This window comes from Chionomys nivalis, chromosome 3, assembly GCF_950005125.1.
Source record: "Chionomys nivalis chromosome 3, mChiNiv1.1, whole genome shotgun sequence".
NCBI classification, from domain to species: Eukaryota; Metazoa; Chordata; class Mammalia; order Rodentia; family Cricetidae; genus Chionomys; species Chionomys nivalis.
This window is the reverse complement of record NC_080088.1, coordinates 19,412,444-19,434,446: the sequence shown is the minus strand read 5'-3', so window position 1 is coordinate 19,434,446 and position 22,003 is coordinate 19,412,444. Positions and strand designations below refer to the sequence as shown.

The 22,003-nt window shown below is 43.3% G+C and overlaps 1 protein-coding gene across 2 annotated transcripts in view; it reads right to left on the bottom strand.

The window, feature by feature from the left end:
* Positions 1-20,689, bottom strand: part of C3H21orf91 (chromosome 3 C21orf91 homolog) — a 28,562-nt gene extending 7,873 nt beyond the window's left edge. The window contains exons 1-2 of one of the 2 annotated variants that reach the window (XM_057765682.1): positions 20,619-20,689; positions 19,435-19,568 (exon numbers count right to left, since the gene is read on the bottom strand). In XM_057765682.1, coding sequence (XP_057621665.1) covers positions 19,435-19,561 — 127 coding nt within the window. In that variant the 5' untranslated portion in view covers positions 19,562-19,568; positions 20,619-20,689. Of the gene's footprint in view, positions 1-19,434; positions 19,569-19,938; positions 20,188-20,618 lie in introns of those variants that run through there. The other variant, XM_057765681.1, reaches the window with a different exon arrangement.
* Between the last annotated feature and the right edge of the window lie 1,314 nt (positions 20,690-22,003).

Sequence of the window (22,003 nt, the reverse complement as noted above, 5' to 3'; positions counted from 1 at the left end):
ATTTATGTATAGGCCTGAGGTCAACAAAGTGTGTCTCTCCTGAACTGCTCTCCACTTTCACTTCTTGAGACAGTCCTTTCTGAACTTGAAACTCAGACATCTGGCGAGGTGGTCTGGCCAGTGAGCCCCTTTCTCCACCGCTCTGCCTATCCCGGCCCACATTCTAGGACTCAGAATCAGGTCCCATGCTAACACAGCAGAGGCTCTTCTTGACTGAGCCACAGCTCCAGCTCAACAGGAATATTTTTATGACTAGCAGAGAGTTTCTTTTTTTTATTTTATTTTATTTTTTTTTATTGAAAAAAAAAATTTTCCGCCTCCTCCCCACCTCCCATTTCCCTCCCCATCCTCCCGCCCCTCTCCCCCTCCCCCCACTCCTCTTCTCCTCCCTCTCCAGTCCCAGGAGCAGTCAGAGTTCCCTGCCCTGGACCTTCCTAGACCTGGATGGAGGGGGGAGGACCTTGGACTTTCCACATAGCAGAGAGTTTCAAAAAATTTAATAATTCAGTTTGAGTCTCAGTCCAGTGGCATTTTAGTGCACGCAGTATAAAAACACATACTGTTGCCGGGCAGCGGTGGCGCACGCCTTTAATCCCAGCACTCGGGAGGCAGGCGGATCTCTGTGAGTTCGAGACCAGCCTGGTCTACAAGAGCTAGTTCCAGGACAGGCTCCAAAACCACAGAGAAACCCTGTCTCGAAAAACAAAAAAACAAAAAACAACAACAACAAAAAAAAACCAAAACCAAAACAAAAAAACACATACTGTTGTTTCCAGCAATCGCTAGTCTTCATGAAGTACATACTTATACAACATTCTTTTATAGTGTTCAATTAAAAAATGCTCAAGGGTTAGGTAAATGTCTCAGTGGACAGACTTGCCTTGTGAGTGTGAGGGCCAGCATTCAGATTCCCAGAGCACAGAGCTACATACACTACAAACACATGCACCCCAGGAAGCTTTTTTTCGCCAACAAAAACATACATTAATTATATTCTTTAAGGAAAGTGTTTTAGAAAGGTATATTACCAAATCCACAGCCATGACCATTTCCTCTTCTCCAGTTCCTCCCCTATCTTCTACCACTATTCCTACCCAGCCACAAGCCTATGATTTACCCAGCCACCAGTTCTTGGTCCAGTGTATGAGTTTGGTACCAGGCATGAGTTTTGACTTATAGAACTAGCCTTAAATCAAATCAGAAAATGATTGGTTACCCCCATGCCAGTGTTGCCATTATTGACCAGTGAGCATAGTTTGCCAGGCCAGCCGTTATTCTCAGCTGGACAAGACTATTTTTCTCCTCCAGAAGCACGGACTGTACCTTCTAGCACTGCGATGACAGCCAGTAGGGACGGAACATATAGATTGGGACCGGACTGATGTCGCCATAGTCTACGACATAGGCATGTTGTCATCTTGAGCAACAGGGTCTCACCATCAAGTTTGGAGGGTGACCAAGAACAATGGCAATATCCTGTAAGGTCTGAGGGTCTATGGGACTTCGCTAACTAGTTATGCTTTAACTTGGAAGAACAATATAAAACAGAACCAGAATATATAAATATATAAACAGAAAAGCCTTACAAATGTAATGAACTGTTTCAATTTATTTTGTAAGGAAATCAAAATGCCTATATTTTTCAGTTTAATTTTACACTTATTAAAACTTACCAAGGTAATTTTATCTTCTAGAAGACATGAATTACACACAATCACTACTCATACAGCACAAGCATATTAGCTGATATAAATTCAACTCACAAGTATTCATGACACACTAAAAATAATGGAAATATTTTGACTACTCTTTTATAGCTTCCAGTTTTCTTAGTGAAGCTTTTTAAAATATAGGATACATTTTCAAATTCAAAACGTTTTTCAAAATAGCCATACATTTTAATAATTCAAGACATACTATTAAAGTCCAACAGTTCTCTTTCCATACTGAAGGTAAATCAGGCGTGTGCAGTTTTAAATGAATGCCTGCCAGAATGATTCAGTCTAAATATGTGTGAAAATGGAGAAAGGAAAGCCACCGGGGTGCTAAGTTAAAAAAGAAAGAGAAAGAAAGAAAAGCAAAACCACATTTCAAGGGACATGAAAAGCTACGCTCCTTATTTCCTCTTAACTTTAAAAGCTCGAGCTGTAATTTTATTAATTGAAATGGAAAGTCTGGTGACTAGTAAGAAAACCTAAAATTTATATGTCAGTGGCATAAAAGTAAGGGCTATGCTAGCCAACACCGGGACCTGGTAAAAATCTCATGCAGGGTGCAGCAAGCACCTGCATACATGCTCTGTATAACCTACAGCCTTTGCTCCAAGATGGCCCTATAGGCTCCCCAATTCATTACATCGAAAGGAAACTCCTGTTTCCACTCTCAACATTCAAACCCCACTCTCTCTGTGATCGTGGAAACCACTGACTAGTCCAGGAAGAAAGTGGAGCACTGCTTCTGAGAGCCCCTCCTGCCCTATGCTCAGATGTTCTGCTACTCATCTCTCTCTCTCTCTCTCTCTCTCTCTCTCTCTCTCTCTCTCTCTCTCTCTCTCTCTGTGTGTGTGTGTGTGTGTCCTCCCTCCCTCATCACCTCCTTCTCTCCTTCTTCTCTTCTTCCTCTTCCATCCATACAAATCTTTTTTCCGTCCCTTGTAATATTCTTTTTTTTTTGTTTTTTCGAGACAGGGTTTCTCTGTGGCTTCGGAGCCTGTCCTGGAAAGCCCTGCTTCACCCATTGAAAACCTGAGCCAATACCCACATCTCCTATCTGATCCTCACTACCTCTAAGAAGTCTTCTCTAACCAACACACCTAGGCTTGATTATTACACAAGATTCTACAACTGCCTCTTCACTGGCTTTTATTTCTTGCCAGGTAAGTTGTGTGTAGAAACAGGTCATTATCTAGCTTACTCATAGGCATTCCCAGTCTTAGTGTCTGCCATGCAGTAAGAAGTAGTTAAATACATCAGGGAGAGTTAAAAGAATATTTAAAACGCAGCAGCATCAACAGTAACAATAAAGGCCTTATTTTACCAACTGTCATGTACAGACTACTTCACCGCACTTTTACCCATCTCCCTTAAAGGGTAGCAGGCAGTTTGGGTCGCTTACTTAGAGGATAATTAAGGGCATCTGCCAGTGACGTCATCTACTTAAGTCTAGAGGGCTGACAATCTAAGGGAGTAGTGAGTGGCACTAATACAGATAGATTCCTGTTCTATCAGTCTGCCAAGAAAACCACAAAGTTTACTTAATTATATATTTTAAATAGCAATTTACACAAGAATAAAACAAGGACTGATTCATATAAACTTCTGCTTATCCAGTGAGATAACTTTTAAACATTTTGGTTAAATTATAATAAAATTTTAACCTAGTTAAATTTTAAAATTCAATTTGAAAACATTTGGAAACATACTTTAACTACCCCACACAACAGCAAACAAAAAGTAAAACTATAACACCATGATGATTTCATATAATTGATTTTTAATATAGAAGAGTCTCAATTTATAATAGCAATATGCCTGTCATATTTTATAAACTTTTAAGTGATTATGTTTTCTATAATTTACCATTTTGCATTAACATTGAAGAATAACTATTTCTCTTATCAGAGCTCTCAGGATTGAAGGTATCGAGAAGCTGAGGCATGACCCTGAGAGACCAGAGGATCCACTGGTGACGGCATAGCCTTGGCTGCATTGGAGACCCAGTATACTGGAGGTGCCAGGACTGATGGACTTCTTCTAGGGACAGCAGCAGGTGTGGAATGGAGCTGTCCTGAGCGTACAAGGTAAGCATGTGTGCTGTGTACGGCAGAGCCAGAGAAGCGGAGCTGCCGCAGCCCTTTGGAATCAAGCTCATAAGTGAACCCTGGATGTCAGGCATTGAGGTACCAGATTTTGGAATTACATTGCTAGACTTTGGTTTTACTTAAGCGTGATTATTTTTATGCTCTGGTTCTTCCGTCTTAGAGTAATAAAGTATTTAATTGACTATGGATATCCCAAGAGCCCAAACTTGAGAGACTTTGTAATTTTAAAGAGAAGCTAAACTTTTGAGTGATAGAATTTTTTAAAGACTGTATGACTTTTAGGGCTGTACTTTATTTATATTGAATATTAAAAATATGATATAAGGGACAAATGTGAGAGGAAAGGTTAATGTTTAAAGTGGTGTGTCAAAGTTGACAAGAGACGGAGGTCACAGCCTCAGCTGTGAGCCTGACAGGGGATGGAGGTCACAGCCTCAGCTGTGAGCCTGACAGGGGATGGAGGTCACAGCCTCAGCTGTGAGCCTGACAGGGGATGGAGGTCACAGCCTCAGCTGTCAGCTTGACAGGGGATGGAGGTCACAGCCTCAGCTGTCACCCTGACAGGGGATGGCAGTCACAGCCTCAGCTGTCACCCTGACGGGATGGAGGTCACAGCCTCAGCTGTCACCCTGACAGGGGATGGAGGTCACAGCCTTAGCTGTCACCCTGACAGGGGATGGAGGTCACAGCCTCAGCTGTCACCCTGACAGGGGACGGAGGTCACAGCCTCAGCTGTCATCCTGACAGGGGATGGAGGTTACAGCTTCAATTGTCAGCCTGACAGGGGACGGACTGTTACAGCTTCAGTTGTCAGCCAGCCACAGTTGACAACATGTTTTATCACAGCAACATAAAACAAACAGAATACAGAAACTTTACTTAAACCTTTCTTCTATGTTCTGAAAACTTCCCTGATCACCCACCTGGCAGCTTGTCCTCACAATGACATTCTTTAATTCTCTCTTCAAAATAAAATCACCTATCAAAGCCCTTAGAGGGGCAAAAGCTAATCAAATAGCAATATTTACATGTAATTACCACTGTTACTCTTTAAATGGAGGCTATTCCTGGGTGTTTATTTAATCTACTTACTGTGGGACTAAAATACTTCTTTCTAAAAGAGATGAAACTCCAAAAAAAAAAAAAACATTTTTATAAAGCTATAAATGCCAAAACAAGTACAACGCTTAAAAAGTTGTACTCCTCAACCCATCTATCCTAACCTCTTGTAGGTCATATTTATATTAACTAGCAGTGCAGTCAACCAAGCAGTCTTTCTTGGAGGTTTACTGGCTGGCCTTGTCTAGAAACCTGGTCTCGTACATTGTCCCCACCGATGCCGTACAGCTTTACTTCACAGGTTCTTCAGTCATATTACCAGACAACCTGGTATAATCTAGTTACCCTACCCTGTTCTGATTTCATGAGTTTTTCCTACTGGCAAGACTATGGATTTTTTTTCTTAATCAAGCAACAGAGTTTTAGTTATGACTCAGTTTCAGGTTAATAATATTCAGTGAAATAATTTAAGTATATCATCTTTTAAAAAGGCAATTATTTGTGCACTCATTCATATAAAAAGTAGTATTGCTTCCATTTTTTTTTTTTTACTGGAGACTCATTCGGTGCCAAGCTTAGATAATTTTCCAGGATTTAAAATGTTTTCTTTTGATGAATTTACCTTGGTTGCTAGGAGAGTAGAAATACTCACATATATTAAATAATGCAATGTTTGTTTAAGCAATTGTTAATTATAAAAATGATTAGATATGCATACAGTTCTATCAGAGAAGATGAAAATGAATGGAAGTCTACTTGAGGAGCAGATTATCGTTTTTAATAAACAGAACATAAGAGAAGCCCTGCCAGTAGTAGGGGTGGCACACTAAGTGGGTCCATACCACACAACTTTTATTCAGTCTCCAAATATCTTAGAGAGAGAGAGAGAAAACAAAACATTACATTCATATACAATTCCTGATTTCTTGGTTGCTTTTAAAGCAAGTCTCTCAGCCACTGGTTTATATTGAGGGGGAGCAACTATCATGAGAACAGAAAACGTCTTCTTCCAATCGAAATAGTCCATACCAATGCCTGAATGGATTCACACATATCTGTGACTTCAAAGGCTCTGGAGCCAGGTCAGGTCACCTCAACATGTGTTTCGACTGCAGTGGTATTTGTCTGGATGGACTGGTTAGAACAATACTTTGACACACCCACTCTAACTATATTATTATGCATTTGTTCAGCAGGCAGCAGGCAGGCTATGGTTTAAAAAGATACTACCATTTTCTTGTTGCCAAGCACTGCCATAAGCGGAAAGATGTTCAGGTTGTCTATGTTGTCATAGTTAAGACATGGAGCTAAAGGTGGGAAGGCAGGCATGGATCCGAACAGGTCCTTCCTACATTCCACAGGGTAGGCTCCCCCTTAGACAGTTCAGTAGCTGCTCCCTGTGGAGGGACACTGTGTTAAAGGAGAACCCTACTCGTCTACCTCCCACAGGTGTAGCTAACTCAAGCACCACTTGGACGACTACAAGTCTGCCATATTCAAGGTCCTGACACAGCTTTTGAAAGCAAGGTAACTGGATATTTTTGCATTGGGTGGCAGATGGAATTACTGGCGATCACGTTAAGCCATGCACAGATGGGCTCGGTGACTTTCCCATTTTGAGAATTGACAACTTAAGAAAGACATTCGATAGGTGGTCTTACGAGGCAGCAGATTTCAGTTCAGGGCTGGTTATGCCAGGCTGAAGACTTTGTGTTAAGAGGATTAAACAGGTAATCAAATCAGCTTATTTCAATGAACGAATTACGAGGGAAAATGTCAGCAAGCCAAGAGTTCAAATAAATTATGTCAAAATATAAACCTCAGCATCAAATAACAGAAAAGCCAAAGTAGAAGCGGATTTATGGATTGATAGTGTGTATAAATTGCAAATGATTTCTGGTTTATGTATTGCTAGTGTGTATAAAGTACAAATGATTTCTGGATTTATGTATTGATAGTGTGTATAAATTACAAATGACTTCAAAAACAAAGCAAAGGTGTGTTCTACTTTTTCATTCAAACAGTTGGAACATTGAGAAAACACCTACAAAACAACTGTTTATTACTAAAAGAGTACATCAGACCCACACTCGATTCCGCTCTCTAACTTGTTTATCTACCTTTTTAATCAGTGATCTGTCTGTGGTGATGTGGAGGCTCTATCTAAGCCATCACACACTGCAAACGCCGGCCACATAGCTATTTCATATCGGAAATGAGGTTAGTGGGACCCAGGAAGTCCACCTTGAAATCTACCCACCCTGGGCAGACTACTGACTAGGACAGGACGACTGGTTTACAGACAATCACTATGAGAATCAGAATGAGGACGTGGCTGGAAGCCTCCGCCATCTTTTCTGAGCCCCACTGTAATGGAGGACACTAAGTTTGCAATCACACAGAATAAAAAAAGACTAGGTCTGTTCTCCAAGTACATTAAAGCACACTCAAATAAACATTCGAATAAAATATATTCAAATAAAATTAAACCATACAAAGTTTGAAGCCTACAATCCAGTTTTCTCAAATAATCATGCATGTTCACATGTTCCACTAAATAATTTTAATTCATTGTTCTAACATTTATTCTATTTTTTGTATGTGAGGCTATCATATAATGTTGGAGGAGGCCGTTTGTTTATTCCCGGCTGCTCAGCCCCGAAATAACCACACAGATACTATATTAATTAAATCACTGTTTGGCCCATTAGCTCTATCTTCTTATTGGCTAACTGTTACATATTAATTTAACCCATCTCCATTAATCTGTGTATTGCCACATGACAGTGGCTTACCGGGTAAAGTCCCATCTTGCTCCGTTGGGGCTACATGGCTTTTCTCTGACTCCGCCCTTCTTTCTCCTAGAATTTAGCTTCGTTTTCCCTGCCTAGCTCTATTCCCCTATAGCTTGCTACTGGCCCAAAGCAGTTCCTTTATTAGGCAATGATATTTACAACACACAGAGGGGAATCCCATATCAATATAAAACTAAATTAAGTTATGATACAATACAGCATAACTATGATACAACAGACATACCAGGTTTAAATATCCACTTACATGTGGCATACAGGGACATTAACTTTCAGGAAGAGTGACAGTGTCTCAGTGGTAAAGTTAAAAAGATGAATATTATTTAAAGACAGCCCAAAAAATGCTTTCATAGCAGCAACCACATGAATGGGAACAAGCCAGCCAGACCCAGTAGTAAGAGCCGCAGTAACTGTCCAATTTGTCTTTCGTCTCCTGCATTGCCATCTCCCCAGTTAAGGTTTGGACTGAGAAACTCATTTTCTTACAGGTAAGAGAGATGAAGAGACCCCAGACTACTTATAGGGCAACTTATATTTGAACCACTGACCTTCAAGCTCCAGGTAAGTACTTTGTTAAGTGTTTTATAATATCCTTTAACTATACTGTCAAGAGCTAAAATTTTAACTTGTATTTCAGAACAATATGAGCCACACAAATGTGACATTGTAGCAGCAAACAATTCAGGTTCTCTTTACTTTGACCACAGTGTTATACATACTTCTTTTAATAACATTTTTCAGTGGAGATGAAGGTAGGAAACTATTAGTAATGTTGGAGCAGCAAATACTGACTTACATTTTGTCTTATGGGAGATAAACGTCTTTAAATAGTGTGGCTGGATATCTGTCATAACTACATTCTCATAATTCTAGGGCAAAAATAACTTTGAGATAACCAAACATGTTAGAAAACTAAGGGAAACCAACTTTTTGCACCATGAAACAAAAATGATTCTAAATGAAAGAGTGTCTGGTATCAATTTAGTAGTGTGGATAGGTATTAGAATCAATGTAGCCCTACCTTCAATGAATGAGTTTCTGATGGGGATTTAAGCTACATCACTGCAAGAATTTAAGTAGGCAAGGAAAAGAGTTCCGCACTGATAAGCTGGAGACTCTTCAGACAGTCCTCAATGGGATGCTGCTACCTTAGCAAGCTGATGCGCGAAGTTACACTGACAGAAAGCATGCTCCTGATGTGGCAAATGAATATGATGAACGGTAATGGTGCATGCCCTCCAGAAAATTTGTCAGGAGAAACACTGAGAGCAGTAAATCTGTGGGATTATGAACCCCTCTACTTCTTTTGCTTCCTGAATTAGGACTGTTTTGTTTAGGAGGAACAAGTGGTTTCCATTTTAAGCAGGAGAAATTAAGACGCCACAGGCATTCTGGTGAAGCAGAGGAGATGATTAAAATGGAGACCAGTGTGTCCTTAGATCAAGACAAACTAGGCTTAGGGGCTGTGCCATGCTCTCATCAACCACGTAAACAGAAAGATTAAGACACTGAAATAGACACATTCCTAAAACTTACTAATATTAAAATTTTTGTGAGAATTTTTTCTCTGCTAACAATGAATCTAGCCGAATATTTAACCCTCAGATGGATGGAGGTCCTCCCCCACCCTCAGGATGTAAAATCATAACTGCAGTAGAGGTTTGTTTACCTGTCAACTCTGGTGGACAACCAAAGAATGAAAGGGGTGCCTGGGAAGTTGCTAAGAGAACAGAGTGTGCACTGTCTGCTTTCGGCTTGAAACAGCCAGCACGGCTGGTGCAGGCACTTGCTGCTGCGGGAGGGGATGGACACAGAGGGGGAAACCTCCAACAGAAAGCCGTGCTTCGGCTCCATTTTGCCCTAGCTCATCATGTCCTGTAGAGACAAGGCCTGTCTGTGTTTTCTTCACAGGCCATTACATGTGCATGAAATATAGGAATCACCTTTTAAACCTGGGTGGTTGACTTTTATCAACTCTCTGGGAAACACTGTTGTTCATAATTTCAACCATGACACCCGTATCCGCTGCTGGAAGTAATTCTGTCCTAAGCATTGAAGACTTTCAATTTAGATTTAATGTCTCATCTCACTCCTGGCTAGTGGGATGACTCAGCCATGACTTTGAGCTGGAAAGTCATTTCTATGCATTTGTATTATTGGCAATATTATTATTAACAGAGTACTCTGAGTTGCACAGTCCACATGTTTGTTTCCATCACTGACTTAAAGCACTCAAGGTATTGACACAGTGAGTGTCCACTCTGCTGCGGCTGCATCCGGAGGTTGTGTTTGCCCATGTCAAAGGAACCCAGCAAAGCATCCCAAGACAGCCTGCTCAAACTTGTTTGTGGCAAAGCACTGTTTTTCTACTTCCAGTTAACTAAGATAACTACACACGGTGGTTAGTACTAGCTGTACAGCACTGTTACTCTGCAGGGAAGACAAAGCTCTTCTGTTCTATTAGTAGGACTTGCAGCTTGTGAGGAGATTCTAGAAGATCTCACACATTCGGTAAATAGACTGGTTTCCTCCTGGGTCAGTTTGGAAGAAAACCCTTGAAGGCAATTCTCTAGAGTTCTTCCAGGTCAAGTCACATATGAGATACGCATCCACTGCTCTGCTAGGCCTTCTGTGATGGCTGAACACTTCCTGGTCAGACTTCAGTCTGGGCTCACAGCATACAGAGGGGAATTATACAGGGGAAGGGAGAGGGTGCAGGAGATAGACACACAGCAAGTTCCTACAGTAGTGACGTGGACACATGACCACCAAGGGAAGGATGCAATAGAAAGAACAATGCTGGGCAGGGGAGGAGATGCCTTTATTCCCCACTGGTGGGAAACAGGCAGTGGGGATCACTGTGTTCAAGGCCAGACTGCTCTGCCTAGTGAGTTCCAGTCTGCCAAAGAAGCATAGCCAAGTCCTGTCCCGAAACAAGAGAAAAGAATAAACTGAAGGGAGGTAGTGGGGGGAGGGGAGGGCGAGCAGGCTGCTCATTTGAAGCAATGTTTTTATCCCAGTGAGACAGGCTCTGAATCTGTACCTTAAGCTGGTCTCAAATGCACCAAATCCTCCTGCCTCAGACTCTCGCGTTCTGAAATTACTCGCATGAACCGCTCTGCCCATCTGAGGAATCCACTTCTTAAGGGATTTTAACAGGCAGTCACTTTGTGGAGATGCCCTCCTGTATACCCCAGCAAGGTGTGGAAGTCTTTACCACCTCCATACTTATCTCCAACCGCAATGCTTTTGGCTGCAGACACAGCGAGGATTTCAGTTATTTTATCTATTCATTCCAAAATGACATATGGGGTAGAATAATTTACCTTTAGACACGCAGTCTCAGGTGTTCACGCGTTATGTAAGTGAAGGTGTCTAAAATTAGCTGCAAATATAGACAATTTGAGGGGAGGGAGAGAAATGGAAGGCAATCTGCTAGACAGCTTCACGTACGAGGTCCAGGGGTGAGGCAAGAAGGTCTTGAGTAAAACACACCATTAATATATCATACATACATACATATATACGTACATATATACATATATATATAGCACACTACAAAGCAGCCTGTAGGACCAGAGAGAATGGAAAAACCCTGAGTGACGCTATCATAGTGAGTGCAACTATCACAGGAGGGTCCCACCGTCACAGAGAGAGTATCTCTATCATAGGGAAGGTGCTGCTGTTCCAGAGAGAGTGTCGCTACCAGAGGGCTGGATCTCCAGTTGAAGCAAGACAGTTAGAGAAACACCCTTTCTTTACTCAGGGGCTGTAGTTGCAACATCTCTGGCACCAGAAACTTGCATATGAGCCCCTTTCTGTCTTTTACTATCTATGGAACTGAAGGCCAACTTCACTTACTTCAGTTCCTTCAATATGTCACATACAAACAAGGATAAAGTTCTTTCTATATGGCCAAGATGGGAGAAATCTACGTGTCTGTGCTGCAATATAAGGCTAGATTATACTTACACATCAGTTCATAAGGTTTAGGGTCTCTAACTTGCCCAGCATGTCTATGATGATTCTGCTGCAGGTCCTCAGTAATGAGAGGGAGGATTAGTCACTTCCTGTTGCATATGTAGATGAGCATGAACTTGTAGACAAACTGAATAGTGCAGATGAGGAACCTGCCCGGTCCCCCAGTAGTGGGGTTTCCCACCTGTTGGTCTGGTTCTGGAGTATGTATCACTGCATGGGGTTTTCGGACGTCAAAGGTACAAAGTAGGAACCCGTGCTCCTGGTCACAGCAACAGCCACTGTGCAGCTGGCTCCATTCTAATCGTCAGGACAAAGAGACAGATCTGTGCGTCATGGCCAGGCGTTTCTGACACATGACAACAAGGACTGTTGATCTTCTTGACATGTACCCTGGGATAATACATCAACACTAAGAAGGAAAACTGTGAGGCTGTCTTGCAGGTGACAATGGCAGTCAAGACAGCAGTGTTGGCTTTGGCATCTTGAGAAAGAACCCCAACTAGAAAGTGTCCAGGTCAAGATGGAAGACCCGGAGCAGGTGCTCATTTCCAGAGCAGGAGAGGAGTGACCGAGTGCCGGCTTTCGGTCTCAGCTGCCGACAGCCTCTGCGAAGATACCCAGGGAAAGGGGCTACTCCATTACTCTCTTCTCAACAGAGGCAGAGAGAAGCCACAGAAGAGGCCCAAGCTTAAAATATACTAAATTACTCAGGTTTAATTTTATTCGTTCTAATCTAATCATATCTGGGGCACTCTTCCTGGGGAGTTGGATTTATTATGACATTTTATGGACTGAGATAGGTCAAAAAATAATCAGAACTTCTTACAGCTGTCTGACAAGACCACTGAAGCACGATTAATAAAGAAAAACTGGGGTTCTACCTGAAGATCCAAAAAGCAAAACTGCCAGCTAATGGCTTACTTTGACCTCGTCTGAAATGGCGATTCTGCCTCCAGGAATCTCAGAATGAGACTGTGTCTGAGAGTTGTTTCCTCCTGTTTTATAGTCCTTTCTAGGGCTGGGATCAAAGGTGTGCACCACTGGGACTAAAGGCATGCACTGTCCAGTTTCTATGACAACCAGTGTGGCAACTGGGATAAAAGGTATATGTTATCACTGCCTGGTCTAAGGCTGACCAGTGGTGCTGTTTTACTCTCTGATCTTCAGGCAAGATTTATTTATTAAAATACAAGTGAAATGCCACTACAGACCACTTTAAGTATGGCTCCATGTTGGTCTTCACACTGCAACCCACTAATCAATGAACTCTCATTCAATTCAGCCCCAAGGCTAGAAGATTCATCTGAGCACTAACTGGTCTCATCCACAATGGAAACACAGTTTGCCTTCAATATAGTGAAACACTAGTATTGGAGTAAAAAAAAATATCTGTGGCCCATTTTATTAGTTGCCTACTCAGTACACACTATATTTTTCTTTGTAAAACATCTAATTTATCCAGAGCGGTAACTCTTGAACATAATGAACCTAAGGGCAGGAAACGGTTGGTGGAACGAAGGCAAAGTTCCCTTTCCACACAGGAGGCAATGTTGACACAGTCCTTTCTCTTCTCTCCGGAATCAGTAAATAACGGCTAGAGTAACCTCAGCCTCCCCTGGCTTGTGACGCAAGCCTGAAGACGGAAACTATGTGTTAAGGAAAGTGAAACAGACATAAACCAAGGCTCCAGTCTTTCTGCTCACACAGTGGAGATACCAACTCCAGAGTTCCTAACTCTACTTCTTTTGGGGCATGCATATGCACATGTTAGAGTACACTTGTGTGCAGGTGCAAGACAGGGGTCAAAGCCAGGGGCTCTGCTCAGTCCGTCTCTACCTTACTTTTAGAGACAGGGTCTTCCACTGAATGTGGACCTCATCAACTAGTGGGCCTGACTGGTCAGTGAAACCCAGGAATCTCACAGCTCTGCCTCTCCAGCCCTAGGACTAAGGAACATGCCACCAAGCCTAGCTTTCACTTCAATGATAGGATTTGAACATTTCTCATGCTTAGTCAGCAAACATTTTACTGACTGAGCCATCTCCCTGGCTCCCAACTTCTTTTGATATGACAAACGCAACTACCCACTCCACTTTTGTTCACTATTATCTTTCAATTTCCTGTTACATATAACCAAACCAAATCCCAACAAACAAGTCGTCATGATCAACATTTGTGGGTGACCCAAACTTCAAATGTAACCCAGACTTTTAAGTTACTGAGACTAATAAGTAAGGGAGAAAAGTTAAAGTAATGAAAATAGGTTACTATATGTTAGAGCCCACAAGACTCAAGACTCTACAGGGAATGCACAGCTGACAGACCAATAGACAGAGCCACGGGAAGTGTATATGTCCACGCCCACATGGAGCAACCCATTTTGCAGAGCTGCAGGAACACTTGTCTTTTGGAAAAGTCACTGTCATATCTATGAAAACCTTGTGAAGCCGTGATTCTTCCCTTTGAAATAGGCTTCATTCCCAGAACACTTTAGCAGTGTAACCGCTGCGTGGGCAGTGGAGTGACCTTGCTCCATTCCTCCCCACCCACAAACACACCATGAGACCTTGGAGCAATGGCATTCACTCTCGGTTATAACAGTCAAATTTACATGGACTCAATCCCACAGAATTACCTGCTAAAAGACCACATAGAAATTTCTATAGAAGACAGGCACTGAGCAAAGAGGCAGCATGCCCCACCTTTGCTAACAAACAAATCTGGGCGTCCCCAAAGCTGGTTATCACCAAAGAGATTAGATGAGGAGAATGGCTGAATCCAGGAATCAAGGATGTTTAGTAACTTTATCTAATGGTTTGGAATGTCAGGTACTTCCTCTTGAATGCTGGCGCTTTCCTGGGTCAGGTCACCTGTTCCTGAGTACAGCTTTGTCAGGTTCTATCTGTCCCTCTCTGTGATTTCGATATATGTATTATCATTGTCCTTGCCTATAGAATTCTCCAACTATGCCTGTAAAAACTAGAAACCTCGTGGAGATCAGCTCTTACTCTTCTCCTCCTCCTCACTAATTCTACTTCTTCCCCTCCTCTGCACCCCCTTCACTTCATTTTCCCCCTTGCATGAAAAATAAAGATGCAGAGGTAACGTACTTGAGTTAATCTATTTTACCCTCAGATCCTCGCCTGCCGTAGACATCCAATTCTGAGCTCTGAGGGGGTACTGAAGCTGGTACTCAAGGCACTAGGTCAGGGGTAAGAAACTGAACCTAGTTCTTCCCACATGGAGTTTGGCTGAGACAAGCCTTCACCAGGTGCCAGCCTAGTATCAGCTACTTCTCTCTGGAAACAGTCTGTGATTTCAGCTCATCACCAGTGAAATCTACTTTCCGCTCTCATCTGTTATGTCTAAGGGTCCACTAACAAAACCCCTTACAAAGCCCTCAGTCATCTTCAGGTAGCAAGAGCAGTTGAGGGGAAAGATCACTACAAGCACAGAAACCGCATGAGGCTTTCCACTTAGGTCAACTTAAAATGGCCTGTTTATTTTTTTTTTTATCCTTTAAAGATTTGTTTATTTATTTTTATGTGTAGATATGATAGATTTTTGTCTGTAAGAATGTATGTGCATGTGCGTGAGCCTGATGCCCAGAGAAGATGACATCAGCATCTCCAGAAGTGGACTTACAGACGGTTGTGAGCCACTTTGTGGGTGCTGGGAATCAAAATGAGCCCTCTATAAAAGCAGCAAGTACTCGGAATGGCTGAGCCATCTCTCCCGGTCAAGTTTGGTTAACCTTAATATGTGGTGTTTCACCACAGAATGAGAAACAAAAGGAACGAGCTGGTGTTAGACTGAGTTTGCTGCTTCCTGGCCTCAAGCAGGGGCTCGGGTCTGCTCGAGTGGAAAGATGCTGGCATTTAGAGTATGGTGTGGAGGAAGAACAGGACCTTAAACAATAAAGAACCACTTCCGGCTCTCAGCCAGAAGTCAGGATTTACCAGCAACTAGTGATGAACAAAGTTATGGTCAAAAACACCGACTGGAGTAGTAAAGGTAGGCACTGTGCTCACCTGTGCTTTACTAAGGCAAAAATAGAGATTTTTCTTGCTGGAAAGATTCAGGAGCTGAATTTACCTTAGTTCATTAGGGAAGAGAGATGACAGACTACACAGAGAAGCTAGACACACGCTTACTCATCAGCTAGCAAACTCCCGCTCTAGAGGACCCGGGGCTTTAACAGCACTCAAACTGTTGGGGTACCAAGAACTGGTTTAGTTTTATCTTAAAGTTGTTCCCTTAAGTACTTAACTGAAAAGCCAGAGAGTTCGGAGTTGCTATTGCCTCCCTGGATCCCCTCCCAGGACTGTTCCTGCCTTTGATACATTACAGTTGTTCCCATTCCAGGCTCCTAACACTCTGGCCTCAGTTTAGGGAATGGTGGTGATCTGATTATTAAGTAGGTTTAGAGAATTTACCGCAACAAACTAGATGTCTAGGCATGTACCTGATAATTAACACCGTATGCAAAACTCTCAGAGAGCCTCAGGCCAAAACTGGGCCATCACTGTCTGTTTGCGTCTGTCATCTGTCTCCTTATCTTAGAAGTGCACAAACCATCCTGGTGAGTTCTGGGTGTGAACAGTTAGTGACTGAAGTCCCTGAAATACATTTTTTGGCTTTTGAAGAATGGGATTATGCCTTAGAAACATAAAAGTCACTTAGTACCCTCTCCTTTTAACTACTGTGAAACCACGGAAAAAGACAACTCAGAGCCATGCCTAGAATACAAAGTCCCTCCAGTAAGATCAGACTGTCTGTTGTCTTTGTTGTGGAAATACATTTATGTGCACAGCTTTTAAATAAGAGGCCCATTATTAGACCAGTGTTCATCTGATGTAAACAATCCAAAGTATATAAATGCCATTTTTATCTACGAATGTGTAAACTAAAAACTAGCCCAACTGCCATGATCCTCAAGACACTTCCAAATAAAATGCTTGAGAGGAAATTTAAAGATTTTTTTTTTAGTTAAGAAACTAAGCAACAGAGACATTACCACACTGCAGAGAAAACTACACCAAATTAGTAGCAGTAAATGTCTTATTAACGTGTCCCTTTTACATTCTAGTTATGAAAAAAACTATAATAATAATTCAAGACACTAACAAAGAGAGGACTATACCCGACATTTTCCCTGATATGCAGTTATATCACCTTTGCCACTGGTTACTAAAAACACTGTGTGTGTGTGGGGCTGTGTATGTGGTGTATATGTGTGTGTGTGCCTGTGGTGTGTATGTGTGTGTGCGTGTGTGGTGTGTATGTGTGTGTGGGAGTATGTGTGTGTGGTAGGTGTGGGTGTGTATGTGTGGGGGTGGGTGTATTGGTGTGTGGTGTGTATGTGTGGGGTGTGTATGTGTGCATGTGTGGTATGTGTATGTGTGTGTGGTGGGTGTGTGGGGTGTTGTGGGGTATGTATGTCGGGGGTTGTATGCTTGTGTGTGGTGTGGTGTGTGTATGTGTGGTGTGCGTATGTGTGTGTGGTGTGTATGTGTGGGTGTGTGGGTGTGTATTGTGTGTGGGGTGTGTGTGTGTGGTGTGTGTATGCATACGACAACTCAAACACAGAGGTCAGAGGACAATTGGAGGGAACGGATCCACCATGTAGGATCCAGGAATTGAACTCAGGTCCTCAGGCTTGGCTGCAAGTGCTTTTACCGCATTAAGTCATCTTGCCAACCCTCCATTAACTTTTTTTTTTTTAAATCTGGTTACTGATATAAAAACTGCAATTTGTGGAAAATTTCTCCCATTTTTTTTTTACGACAATAACAATACTAAATATATAAAACAAACAGCTCATCAGTGCAGTAAAAATGCAAATATATTAGGGACCAAGACACTAACACTATATAGATAAACGGAGAAGAATTTAACTCTATCTTCAGTACACAGAGAAGATGAAATAGTTCTCACCCAGACTGAGAACGGATTTTGTCCTTTGGACTGATGCACAATGGTTATTTCAGAAACTGGATAGTGCCATGCTTACATATCAAGAACTAAATTATTAGTTAAAAGGCATATTCATTAGGGCTAGAAAAGCAATTATGAAAATTGAGTCTCTGCAACAAAATTTTATTATGGCATGGTGATTTACTTATCAGGAAGCACCGGGCAGGGAAAGCTGGCTGATCCACAACCAATCAGGATTCAGGAGGAGAGATTTCTAGCATCCATCCTACAGTTAACTACCTATTGACATCAGATCAATGGAATTAAGGTCACATCCCCAAGAAGTAGATGGCCAAGCTTCAAAGACCAGGACTATCAATTACTAACTAGCTACGTGACTTCAAGGTGCGTTGCTGAAGTCTCCGGTTCCATCCCATCACCGTCACAATGAATAATAATAGCAGGCATCCCAGAGCTATTTTGAATGAAGATAATCCAGTAAGACGCTTAGTACAATGCTTGGCACAGATGTGTTCCCAGCCAACATTTGCCTGGCACATAGCAACAGCTTGCTGTCCCCACTACAGCAAGCTGGAACAACCCGCCAGCCAGACCTCAGCGTCTTCCACAGAAAACACAGGAGCCCGCAGTTGATCATTTCTGATGTCTTTGCCCTTCTAAAATGTAAACTCCTGCAAGGTGTCAGAACACACAGGGAAAACCCTGTTTCCCAAGAGCATGACTGTGCACAAGAAGAGCATGGTAATATAAACTCTACTCAAGGATCATACTTTTAAGTCATGCTGTTTAAACTAGTTGTAAGCACCACATTTACTAAAGCCAAAGTAATAAGCATTCTACTTAATTCACAGAAATTCTATGAGGCTCCATGACACACTATTTGGAAGCTACATTTCTGAGTAACAAGTCCTAACAGGAACAGTAAAGTCTATGATCACATCATGAAAGAGAGAAAGAGAAAGAGAGAGAAAGAGAGAGAGAATAAGGACATTTTGCACCTCTTTGTCGAAATAAATAAATGTTCATGAAAATCTTTAAATACAAAGGCCTAGACAAAAATGAAATGTTTTCAAACTAAAACTTCACATATCTAGATATTCGAGAATATCTAGTATCTAGTAAGGTTTTCCCCATCACACATTACAACCTCAAAATTCAAAACACAAGTTTTATTTTTTCGGGAATTTTCAGATTTACTTTCGGTGTGATTCATACAGACCTAAAAAGATTCAGGCTTTCATTATGACTATAAAGGAGTAAGGTAACATCCTATGTTTCCTGGAAATAGGCCACTGGTATCCAGGCCCCAGATAACTGTGCACCAACCTAGCCTTCAGCATAAGGTTTGCTTTCATTTCTGAAGTTTCTTTACCATATTCTCACCGTAATACGTCTATCAAGAAGATTTAAAAAGTCATTTTGTTTTTCAAGGATAAGTGAAAGTAAAGGAAGTTATTTTCACACGATGGAAATATAGTGACTAGGAGTTTGGCCGAAAGGAATAAAATCAACATCTGCCTGTGTAAACAGTCATGCTGATTCTGAATACAAGAGAGTCGTGTGGGCTAAAAAGTCGCATGTTTACCAGGCAGTACCCGCACTTCATTTCGTCTTAGTGAAAATGAGGTGAAAAACGTTGTTTTAAAGACAAACATTTCCCTCCGTTCATTACTGTGCTAACTCTGGCTTCATTTCCAGGAACATTTAGCAGGTCATCACTTAGCGCAATCTCTAGGCCTTCAAACTGTTTCAACCTTCAAACTCTTCAGCCTAAGTTGTACAAAGTTCATGGCGGGCAGTCAAAACCACGGCGTTCTTACTTACCCTCGAGATTTAGCTCAAAGCAAATGTGGCAGAAAGAGAGTGTTTCTTTGTCTGTTCCCAGTTTACAAACACTGCAAATGTTGTCATCATTCAAGTCAATGTTTACAAACTGCTCCTCTTCGTTCATAGTGCTCCTATGAAGAAACAGAAAGGCAAGTTACACAATGCCAAGAACTTGCCCAAGGCCTGCAGTACCCACAGAAACACTAAAACCGAGTCGTTTGCAACAGCCCCCCAACAGACAAGCATCGCCATGCTTGGAGTTCAGTATCCCAGTTTTACTGTGCAAAGCAGAGGCACGGAAAAAGGCTGCCCATAGGAGACACTGGCCGCCCGCCTGGGTCGCTGCCTCACAGACACTAGGTCTGTCAACCAACTTCGGGTCGGTCCGAGCGACTACAAGGAGCCGCTGGGACGCAGCTTTGCCAACTTCTCGGCGGGCGCCTGGAGGCGTCCCGCTAACTCGGTTACCCCGCTCCCTGGCTCCGCCGCGGGAAGACGCACGTGGGGACGCGGACACCCGGGAAGCGATGAGTCACGTCGGAGACCCGGCAGCCACGGATCGGAGGGTCCCGGGGGTGCCACTCGAGGGTCGTGGGTGGCCAGCGCGGGGTGGGACCCGGGTCCCGCGGCACACAGTCCTCTCGTCTGTCCGTCCGTCCGTCCCGGCACCGGCCCTGCGCACCGAAGCGGCTCGGAGAGGAGCTTTACCGTCCGGCTCCGCGGGCAGCCGTCCGCGCGCTACGATCCGCACTATTGTTTCCGCCGCCGCCGCAGCGCAGACGGCACCGCGCTCCGCCCCGCCCCGGCCGCCTGCGCCACCCCGAGCCGCCCCCGGGGAGAGCGGTGGGGCCACCTCACAGTTCTCGGACCCCACGTGCCCGCGCCGGCGCGAGGACTGCAGCCGCCCTCGGCCACCCGCGCCCGCACCGCACCCCCACGCGCACCCCCGGCCACGCCGCGCGCATCTCGCTCCCCTCCTCGTGGCGCACATGGACCCGTCCGGCCCGCCTCCCTCCAGCCCCTGCAAACTCATCCACTCGTGGATGCAGGAGCAGGCCCACGGGGAGTGCGGGGTTGGGGGGAGGAGAAAGGCACACACGCGTGGGGAATGGATTGCTTCAGGAGCAGAAAACTGAACCACGTACTGTCCTTGAACTCTAGCGTTACGTTGGTTGACTTACAGAATGAGATAAAAGTTGAAAATTCAGATATCTCGATTTCGGTATAATCCTAGAAACAGAGCTTTTTTTCCTTCAGGTTGTTTGGGTAGGCGCCCCTCCCCACGATGTGGTACATCCGAGGCACATCCGCGAGGACATTCCCGAGGCCCCGCCTCTTGTTTTTCTGCCCGCCTTCTTAAACTTTTTTTCCTCTCATTAGGGTGTAAATTTACTTTCATCATCTGCTTGACTCTAAGCCGGCCCTAGGCCAAAAGTCTACGTCACACTTTCAGTTACGTTTTCTATAGTAGTCTTTCTCAACAGCCCACAGAAGAGAAACAGGAAACGGCTCTCATCTTGCAGCTTAGGATGACTAACCCCTTATCGCAGTTCCTTAGAAACAAAAACTGGAGCTTGAACTCAAGGCTGCTGAGGTAAAACCGCTAATCCACGTCTCTGAAAAGTCATCTGTGCCCCAGCTACTGAAGTGTAGTACACGACTCAGGGACACTGACTACATGTGACACTGTTACAAATGCAGAATCTCTGGTTCTACCCCGAGTTCCCTAAATCGGTACCTTCGGCTGTATGAGAACCCCGGGTCCGTGGACATGAGGTGCCTCAGCTGTTAAAGTGTTTGTTATGGCAAACCTGGCGACCTTGAGTTCCATTCCTCGTGGAAGGAAAGAGCTGTCTACAAAGCTGTCCTATGAGCCCACATTCACTCACGGGGACACATGCCCCCCCATAATAATAGTAATAAAATAATTTTAAAAGTTCCATATCTCTATGCTTATTAAAATTGGAGGTGTGCTAACTGCCAAGATATCTTGCATCTGGATTCTACTCATCTATTCAATGCAAGTGATTTTTTAAAAGCGTGTGTATGTGCGTGTTGGTGTGTGTGTAGTGTGATGTGTGAGAGTCTGGGGCCTGTCTGTGCCTTCGTGTGTGTGTGGAGGTCAGAGGATGGGTTTCTGGTGATCACCTTGTCCCAACGTGCCATAGAAGTGCTGGAATTACAGACTGCATGACTGGCTTTATTTGGGCTCTGGGCATCTGAACTTGAACTCACACTTACATGGAAAGACATTTACCCATACCCTTGGGCCATAGCAGGCTCACCTATCTGGGGGGCTTGTTCAGATGTAGGTACTGATTTAGGGAATTTGGGGTAGGGCCAGAATTGTGTGTGTGTGTGTAGTGTGTATGATGTGTGCACTGGCAATAATAAAGTCAGTGTTATTGATTCATCTACTTCACAAGTCACATGGGCACCGATCACTTTTCGGAGGCATTGATGAGTTACATCAAGTGTCACCTTGACTCGTAAGTTTTCAAGGACAGTAGATCTATCTTACCTATTTATTCTCTTGGGTATATAACTATGGTAGAATTGATAGGTG